The sequence below is a fragment of the Suricata suricatta genome, chromosome 10 (assembly GCF_006229205.1).
Source record: "Suricata suricatta isolate VVHF042 chromosome 10, meerkat_22Aug2017_6uvM2_HiC, whole genome shotgun sequence".
Classification (NCBI taxonomy): domain Eukaryota; kingdom Metazoa; phylum Chordata; class Mammalia; order Carnivora; family Herpestidae; genus Suricata; species Suricata suricatta.
In genome coordinates this window covers 10,267,589-10,276,877 of record NC_043709.1, presented here as the reverse complement: position 1 = coordinate 10,276,877, position 9,289 = coordinate 10,267,589, and the positions used below count along the sequence as shown (strand labels likewise).

At 58.7% G+C, this 9,289-nt stretch overlaps 1 protein-coding gene across 1 annotated transcript in view; it reads right to left on the bottom strand.

Annotated features, from left to right (window-relative positions):
• IL2RB (interleukin 2 receptor subunit beta) overlaps window positions 1-8,468 on the bottom strand; it is a 16,832-nt gene extending 8,364 nt beyond the window's left edge. The window contains exons 1-5 of the mRNA XM_029955418.1: window positions 8,330-8,468; window positions 5,320-5,440; window positions 4,743-4,857; window positions 3,611-3,689; window positions 1,388-1,493 (exon numbers count right to left, since the gene is read on the bottom strand). Coding sequence (XP_029811278.1) covers window positions 1,388-1,493; window positions 3,611-3,689; window positions 4,743-4,857; window positions 5,320-5,416 — 397 coding nt within the window. The 5' untranslated portion in view covers window positions 5,417-5,440; window positions 8,330-8,468. The remainder of the gene's footprint in view (window positions 1-1,387; window positions 1,494-3,610; window positions 3,690-4,742; window positions 4,858-5,319; window positions 5,441-8,329) is intronic.
• Window positions 8,469-9,289: the final 821 nt, after the last annotated feature.

The window sequence follows — 9,289 nt, the reverse complement described above, 5'->3', positions numbered from 1 at the left end:
CCCCCCCCCCCCCCCCCCCCCCCCCCCCCCCCCCCCCCCCGCCAGCCTGTGAGCTCACTGACGGCAGGGACTGTAGTCTCTGCTGTGTCCTCGGTGCCTGGAACACCGCCTGGCATGTCATGGGCACTAGATTAAATATCTGCTGAATGGAAAAAAAATCAAGCAGCCCGTTCTCTGCATTCAGACTCAATCTAAGAGCTTTACAGGGATCATCCCATTGAATTTAATGTAATCTCCATAGTCTTCTAGGATTATAAGGTCTTCATGATTCTGAAGTTCAACTGAGCTAAGTTTTTCTAATTCTGGGACTCTATGAACGACACGAATAATGCTCAGGGAATGTCTACTGAGCATGCGCTAAGCATTTTCTGTGTCTGCCTCACAGACTCTTTACAACATCCGGGTTCTCCCCATTCCAGAGGAGAAAACTGAGGCTCAGACGTGTTAAGGGTTCTGCCGGGTGGGCTCCATTCATTTAAGGCAGGGCTGCATTGAGAACCCTGCTTACAGGGGTGTTTGGGCGGCTCAGTTGGGTTAAGTGTCCGACTTCGGCTCAGGTCATGATCTCGAGTTTGTAGGTTCGAGCCCCGCGTCAGGCTCTATGTTGACAGCTAGCTCAGAGCCTGTGTCTCCCTCTCTCTCTGACCCTCCCCCGTTCATGCTCTGTCTCTCTCTGTCTCTCAAAAATAAATAAACATTAAAAAAAAAAAAAAAAAAGAAGAAGAATCCTGCCTAGAGCTCGCCCTCTTCGTCCTTAGAGATGGCCCCTCTGTGGTCTGGGAGTGGCGCCCGGAACCGGTCATTCAACAAACCTTCCCAGAGCATGCTCGGAGAAGGCATGGTGCTGAGTACTTGGAGTAGAAACACAGTGATGACAGACACTGCTCACAAGGAGCTCACAACACAGTGGGGAAAACAGTCCCCTGATCAGGCAGTGAGGACCCAGGACATAAACACCCTGAAGAAGGAGGTACAACGGGGCTGGGAGAGTCTGGGAGGACCTCCTGGAGGAGGTGACTCTTCACTGAGCCTTGAAGTGTGAGTGGGAACTTTCCGGGTGGGAAGAGCCTTCGGGCTGTGGCACCCTCAAGGGCAAGGGCAAGGGCAAGGAAGGGCTCGGAGGCATGGAGGGGCAAGCTGGCTTCAGAGACTCTGTGGCAGGAATATAGAAGCCACAGAGGAGGGGTCCTAGATGGGGAAGCTGGGCCAGATCCGGAACCTTGAATAGCAGGGTAAGGAACCAGGACTACATCCCCGAGGGCAGCAGCCGTGACGGGTCACACGTGGGCGGGGAGGATCCCCAAGGGAAAGACAGGGAGGGAGGCTCCCAGCCTGCCCCAGTACCCCCCCCCCACATCCCCACCCCGCTCCCCGATTCTTCACTCACGGTTCTCAAAGGGCTTGAAGTTGTGAGTCGTCAACACCCTCCACCTCTCCCCTGCATGGCACATCACCCTCATGGTGACGATGTCGGCCGAAGTCAGACTCTGAGTCTGCAAGGGAAGGCGGTCACAGGGATGGAGGGTGGGGAGGACAGGGGAGGGGGAGGATCGAGACCGAGCTCCTCCACAAGTCCCACCAGCTAAAGCGGGGGTCAGCAACTATTTCTAGCTTTGCGGGCCAGATGACCTTGGTCACGACTACTCCATTCTGTTGCTATCTTATAGAAGCAGCCAGACACAGCCTGTAGGAGAATGGGTGTGGCTGTGTGCCAATAAATCTTTATTTACAAAAAAAACAGACGTGAATTTGACCTGTGAAGGGAGCTGCCTTGGAAGGGAGGGAGTTCCCCATCATAAGAGGTGTGCAAGCAGGATGTGCCCCCAAGAAGTGTAGATTTGGAACCATACCTGTGTGATGGCTTTGAGTGTGAAAGCCCCCCCCATTTCTCCCCACCCCCACACCCTGGCTTCTCTGGAAGGAAATGGCCAGGTCAAGCATCTCCTGTGGGCAGGCAATGCTCAGGGGCCTTAGCCGCTTCTCTGGTCGGTTCTTGCTGCAGGCGAGAAACCCAAAGTCATGCATCTGGTCAGCAGGGCCACCCAGAATCAAACCCAGGCCTCTGCAGCCACTGCCCCCACAGAGAGGCTGCGGTCATGGGCCCTGACACCTGACCGATGGCTGCCAAGTGAGCCGCTTACGGTGGCCTCCTCCCTGTGCAGAGGATCCCCCTCCAGGCAGAAGGTATGATGCAAATCCTCAGTGTTTTCAGACCCAGGACCCAAGGCACAGTCCCTCTGACCTGCCGCGGGGCCCGCCATGAGCCAACCTTGAACCTGATCATCAGAGTCCCCAGAGCCAGGAACGGTTCCTCCCTCTGTGCTCAGAGGACCCTGCCCCTACCTTCTTCCAGCTTCCATGGGGGCCAGATGTCCCCAGGCAGTAATAGTATTACTGTCATTACTTCTGTGACCTCAGTCTTTGTAAACAAGCCAACACAGATGTTGTACAGACTCTGTTGAGCGCTTCCTCTGTTCCAGGCACTCTTCCATGCGCTGGACACGCATTCCCTCATTTAAGTGTCTCCACACCCTATGGACAGCTGGTATCATCCTTCCCATCCTGCCGTCCGAGGAGACTGAGGCGCAGAGGGGCTGGGGTCTTGCACAGCTAGGAAGTGGTGGGGCCAGGACGTGAAGCCAGACCATCGGCAGAGCTCACGAGGACAGCACAGCAGTCTGGTTCCAGAGGCTGTGCACTGCGTGAGCCCACCTCGCATTCTCCTGCCCCTTAGGAATGGATATAAGCTGCTGGCAGCTGGAGAACATGGTCCGGGCCTCCCTGGCGCCCTCTGCTGCCAAGGAGAGTGTGGCAGTCATCCGATGCCCTCCCCTGTGGGCGCGGCTGCAGGCCCCTCCAGAGGCAGCATAGCACAATAGACAGGCCAAGCTGGGGGCCTGACAGACCTGGGGTCGATTCCTGCTCCGCCCTCACTGGTCACGGGCCCTTGGAAAGGGACCACGACGCTCTGAGCCTCAGTTTCCTCACTGGTCGAAAAGGGACAGTGCTCGTGCCCACCCACGCGGTCACCAGGCTCCACGGACCACAGAGTCAAGTGTGCGCTCTGTCCTGGTGGGCCCGCCAAGCGCTCTAACCCATAGGACAACTTTATAAGCAGGTGCTGAGGTTACAGCCATTTTGCAGAAAGGGAAGCTAGGAGCCAGCAGTGGCTTGATGTCACCCAGCCAGCATGTGATGGAGGCCAGGCTGGAGCCCAGAACTTTAGCTCCAGAGCCCACACTGCACTGCGTTGGCCAAGACCTTGGGAGGAGTCGGGGGTGGGGGGGGTGTTATCATTGGAGGACGTCCGGCCCTCAGTGAAGAGCATAGAGGTGTCACAGGGCCCCACGGAGCATGGGGGAGACCATGGAAGCAGAAGCAGAATGGCCGAGCCTAATGCACCACAGACCCTTAACCCCTCAATCAGGCCTGAGTTCTGGCCTTCAGATGCTGCCCTCCTTCCTTCTGCCTCTCTTGCCCCAGGCAGCCTGCTGGCCCACAGACCCTATAGCCAAAGCCACTGGGCTCACTGGGCCCCAGCCCCTCCCCCAGAAGGACAGCCCCTGCACCCGCCCTCCCCTGGGCTCCCTTCTCCACTCCCACTACTCACATCCGGGGATCCAAGAATCAGGTAACAGGCCCAAGACGCAGGTCCCATCGGGAGCAGCTCACAGGATTTGTTCCAAGACCTTCTGAGGCAAAGGAACCCTCCTTAGGACAGAAGGATGGACCCCCCCCACCCAGAGCCAGCGGTCGGGACAGTCCCCCCATCCAGCAAGGCCAGTCAGCGTGGGGCACTGTGCCAACCTTGGCAGAGGCACCAATTCCTCGGCAGAGGCAGAAGTCTGCTCTACTTCCCATCATGGACGCCTTCTCCTGCCCTCCCCAGCCTGGGCCCACAGTAGTCAGGGTGACCTTCTAGAAACAAGCCTCTTCAGGGGCGCCTGGGTGGTTCAGTCCATTGAGCGTCGAGGCTTCAGCCCAGGTCATGATCTCACTGTTCCTGAGTTCAAGCCCCGCGTCGGGCTCTGTGCTGACAGCTCAGAGCCTGGAGCCTGCTTCGGATTCTGTGTCTCCCTCTCTCTCTGACCCTCCCCTCTCTCTCTCTCTCTCTCTCTCTCTCAAAAATAATTAAAAAATTAAAAAAAATTTTTAAACTTAAAAAAAAAAGAAACAAGCCACTTCAGACATGTGGCCTCCGCACCTAGATCCCTCCAGAGTCTTCCCATGGGGCTCGATGGAGCCTTTGGGACCCCATAGAGTCACCACCCACCCAGGATCCCCTTTGTCGCTGCCACCAGAATGTCTGGGTCACTGACTCCTCCCAGCCGCAGTGCCCTGGCCCCACAGCTGCCCCAGGCGTGTCTCAAAAAGCTTGGGGAACCCCCTTACTTCTCCCCGCTGGCTTCTAGAGTCGAGTCCAGCCTTGTCATAACAGGCCTTACAGCTCAGTGTTCCCAAACAGCCTTGTCCAGCTCATCCTTGTCCCCTCCACTGTAACCCAGACTCCTGTTCCTCACCCCCGCCCTGGTCCCAGGAGCCTAAACATCTGGCTCCTAGGTTTTTCAGCCTCCCGTGATGCCAGGAGTCGGTGGATCCTATCAGCCCAAAGCCCCAAAGCATAGCATCATGGCGTCTACAAGTAAGGAATTCCAAGTCTGAATGTCCATGGTTATAAGATCTGCCCGCCCCCCCCTACGGTCTTCAGCTGCTGCGGTTTTGCCCGTCAATCCCACACTCACCGTTGGTTCGGCCGAGCGTGGATCTTGCAGGATGTGGCCTGCGGGTCCCCATCCCAGCTCCAGACACAGGAGATGTTGGCTCTGGAGTTGTAGAAGCATGTGAGCTGGGAGGTGTCTGCAGACAGGATGAGGCGTGAGAGGCTGGCCGCAGGGTCCCCGGATGCCCCGGGGCTCGCCTCCTGCCCTGCTCCCTGAACCCTGCGTCTGCCAGATGAGGAGGTAGGCACCCCTGGGGGGCAGAAAACAACTTGGTGGATCCATTTCAGAGAGGACGAAACTGAGCCCCAGAGCCTGCAGGGCCCCATAGGCAGGCCGAGGCAGAGCAGGGACGAAAAGCCAGTGTTTCCTTTGGCTTAGAGAGACACCTGGATGCAGCAGGGGTGGAACAGAAGGACTGAGGGAGAAGGTGGACGCCTCGCCTCGTCTCTGGTCCCATCATCCTCGCCTCCCTCCTTCCCTGCCTCCTGCCCCTGCTGACGGACCTCTGCCAGGAAGCAGGGGTCCTGAAAGGGGCTCTAGATGGGCACTGACTGCTTTCCCAAGAAACGCACGGCGATCCAGATGCCAGGGTCCTCACCATTCACCACTGCGGATGCCCGAGGGATGGCCAGGGGCAGGAAGAGGACAAGGAGGGACGGACACCAGGACAGAGCAGGAGCTGCCATCACATCCATGGGTGGGAGCGAGGGAAGGGAGGCCTAGAGGGAGGAAGAAGTGGGGAAGGCACAAGTGAGCACCTGCATCATGGGCTGGCAGGCTGGGCCCTACCAAGCCAGCACCGTCCAGCCTCAGGGCCTTTGCACCTGCTGGTACCTCGGCCCTCCACTCGCTCACGTCCTTCTGGGATTCAGAGCCCCGCACATCATCAGAGCTGAAAGGGCTCTCTGAGTGACCCCAACCCCTTGTTCAAGAGCTGGGGAAACTGAGACTCCAAACAAGGGAAGAATTGCTGAAGTCCACACAGTGAGGCCCGCGCAGAGCTGAGATTAGAGCCCGCCCCCTCCTCTCTGACCCGCTGCCCCCTCCATCACACCAAAACCCGTTCATCGGGAGGCTCCTCTGTGCCAGGCTGTTTTAAACTCTTTAAGTGAAGTGATAAGGACATCTACCAGAGACACTGTTCTTATCTCCATTTTCAGAAGAGGAAACCGAGGCACAGAGAGGTAAAGCCAATTTGCGCAAGGTCATACAGCTGATAAGAGGCAGGTGTGGAATCTGAGGGAGAGAGCCCAGGGAGGGACTCCGGTAACTTCTCTGCCTTCCCACCCACCGAGACCATCACACGACTCATAAACACGTGCCGATGACCTCACGATCCTCGTGGTGTGTGCCAAGCACCTGACTGACACAACCCTGAGCCGAAATCAAGAGTCAGAGGTGTATCTGCCCAGCAGCTTGTTGGGGGAGGGGGTGCTTGTATGAGCCCCTTACACAGATGAGGAAACTGAGGCTCCAAGTCAGCAACCGGCCAAGGTCACGTGCACAGAAGAGGAAGAACCGGGATTTCATCCCCAGGTTCACCCCCAGGGTTTGTTTGTTCTCTCACATCCTCTGTCCCTGCCCAGACCCTGTCCGGGGCATGGGTCCCCAGAAGTCAGGCCGACAGCCTCCCTGCCCCGAAGTCGAGGAGTCGAGGCCCAGCAGGGCCACAGGTGACCTGTCTGGTATCTGGCTTGGGTTCGAAAAGAAGTCCGGGGAGGTACCCATGGGTGCCTCCTTCCTGGCCCACCATCACCACAGTGGGATGGGCTCCCCAGCCGGGATGGGGGGTGGGGGGCTGGTTACCTCTTTCCTTGGGAGCCCTCCACAGCACAGGGCACAGGGTTGGGACCCTCAAAGTGTCCAGCAAGACCCCTCGTGCCCCCTACTTGGTCCATCTTGGCCCTGGGCACAGGCACTGTCAACCCCGTGGACGGTGTCACCTGGACCAGCACCAGCCAGCGAGGCAAGCTCACGCCCAAGACAGGACCTGGCACAGAGCCTCAGGATGAGGGGAGGAGGGTCAGGGCAAAGGCATGCAAGATCACAGGAAGGTCAAGGCCAAACCACAGCCCCAGCAGGGGTGAGCCAGCAGGAGCAGAAGTATTATCTAGAATGAGCTCCCCACCAATCCTATCAGAAGGGGGTCGTGCACACCAAGATTGCAAAACACTCAGGGGTGTGTGTGGGGCGCACCGGGGTGGGGGGGCTGGGAGGGCTCCTGGTCCACACTGAGGCTGCACCTGCCTGCAGAGGAGGCTTGGGGAGGTTAAGGAACCTGCTCAAGGTCACGGGCCCAGCCTCAGGGAGGGCAAGCTAGTAGGACCTCTGAGTCCTCGGACCCCTTAGCCTTAGGTTCTCATGCACGCCCACGTACTATGCCCTTCCTGGCTGCAAAGCTGTCCACCACACTCGCAGTGACTCATTAGGTCCCCGCCACCCCTTCCCCCTTTGAGAGATGCCAAGACCGAGGAGCCAGCCCTCTGACTTCAGGCGAGAAGATGATAATGACGGTGACAATGACGACGATGACGGTCAGGACGGTGACAGCGACGATGATGGGGATGGTGACTAATACCCAGCTCTCACTCTGTACCCGGGTCTTTAGCACTCAGCAGATATTACTTCATTTAGCCCTCACAGCAACCCCGGGAGAAGGTACCATTATGACTCCTTTTCTCAGATGAGGAGGCTGAGGCCAGAGTCGGGGGTGGGGAGAGCGGGAGAGCGGGGTGGGGGTGGGGGGGTTGACGGGTCAGTACCGCTTGAGTTCCCGCAGGGCTGACGTTGCGGGATGTGGGGTGCATGGGGGAGGGGGAGGATGAGAAGAAGGAGCTCAGTAGCCAGAGCACTGACCTTGATGGGCTCCATCTCCCCTCACCCCCCCCAACACCTCTGGATCCTGGCTGTGGGGCTAGGAAGGGACCCTCAGAGGTGGCTCTGCCCCTCAGCCACCCCCTCCCCGCGGTGCTCCGAATACAGTTCAGGGCAGGCCTCCTTCCCCAGGATAAGAGAGAGGGCAGCCCCCGAGGGGCCTGGAGACAGGACGGACCTGCCCCCTCACACAGCCGAGAAGGGACAAATCCGGACTCAGATCTGCAGGTCTGGCCTCCCTCCCAGGGCTCCCAGAGAGGAGGCAGCCCCCCTTCAGGGCCAGGTCTCGGAGAGGCCCCCTCCCTCCTCTCCTGCCCCACAGCCTCCTCAGGGGTTCCATAGCTGTGAGGAGGGGGCTCAGCTGGCCCCCCACCCCACATTCTGGTGCCCTCAGCAGGCCACCCCTCTCCCAGTCCTCCTTCACCCCTCTGGGTTGGGAGGCCCCTTCCCCCAGAGCAGCCCCAGCTTCCCCAGGGATGGAGAGGTAGCTTTTCCTCAAGTCCAAAGCAGTGAGCTCAGGACCTGCCTCATTCCTGAGGGATTTCAAGATCAGGCTGGGGGCCGGGAGAGAGGGCAGGGAGAAGGATGTCCAGGCAGGCGAGGTCCTGGGGCATCTGTGTGAGAGTTGCAAGTGGTCCCTTCACCTTCACTTCCAGCCCGGGGCTGGCGGCAGGGCTGGGAGGGAGCCCCTGGGGACCTGGGGACCGAATGGGGACAGGGGAAGGCAAAGTCACCTGGCTGAGACATGGGGCTGCGAGACGCTCTCTCGGGGTCTCTCCGTGGCTGGGTCCACAGCCATCTCCCCAGGGCCCTGCTCCGACTCCGACTCCCAGCCGCCCAGGTAGCAGCTAGCTGATGAGGCCAGAGAAATAAAACCCCAGGGCCAGCCCACTTCCTGTGCAGAGGATGGAGGGGGCAAGGCCTGGGGTGGGGACAGGGTGAGGGGGGGTGGAGACACCAGGCTGGTGAGAAACTCTGAAACTCCTAAAGCACCTCAAGGCAGATAAAGATCTCCCTCCTCCGCTGGAGAGGTGGGGCACCGTGGGTGTCTTGGCAGCAGACACACAGACACGGAGACACACAGACACACACAGTCACGCTCAAATAGGCGCCTTGGTGCACATAGGAGCCCCGGGGGGGTGCACCCATCCTTCCCCCTCCTACACCCACCCCACCCCATCCCACACAGGCCTCTGCAAGCCTGTGACACCCTCACCCAGCCACACATGCGCGAGCACACACACTCAGGCCTTACACACTCGTGTCCTTTTAGGTATCGCCAATGTTTCTCCCTCCTATCCCACCTGCCTCTCCAAGACTTCCCTTTTCACCCAGCCTTCCAGGGAGCCCCTTCCTTACTTAAACATTCAGAGGGAACAATCTTCCAGGGCTTTGCAAGCAATCTGATGGCAGTTTATTGGGCATTCTAGAACCTTCCCTTTCCTTTCAGGTCATGATTCCCAATCCTCGCCCACCCCTGCTCTTTGGATCAGCTCAGGGCTTTTTTTGTTGTTTTCAAACGGTGAGGGTTGTGGGCCCCTCTTTAGAAAGGTGCACATCTACTGAGCTGCGGTGTCCCAGCCCCCGGGGACCTGTGAAGTGGAGGAGTTCTGTGCTCTCTCTTTTTTCTGGTCTTAATGACCCTGTATCAGGTGGGGGGCTTTCTCATACGCGGGTCTCTCTTTCAAAGAAAG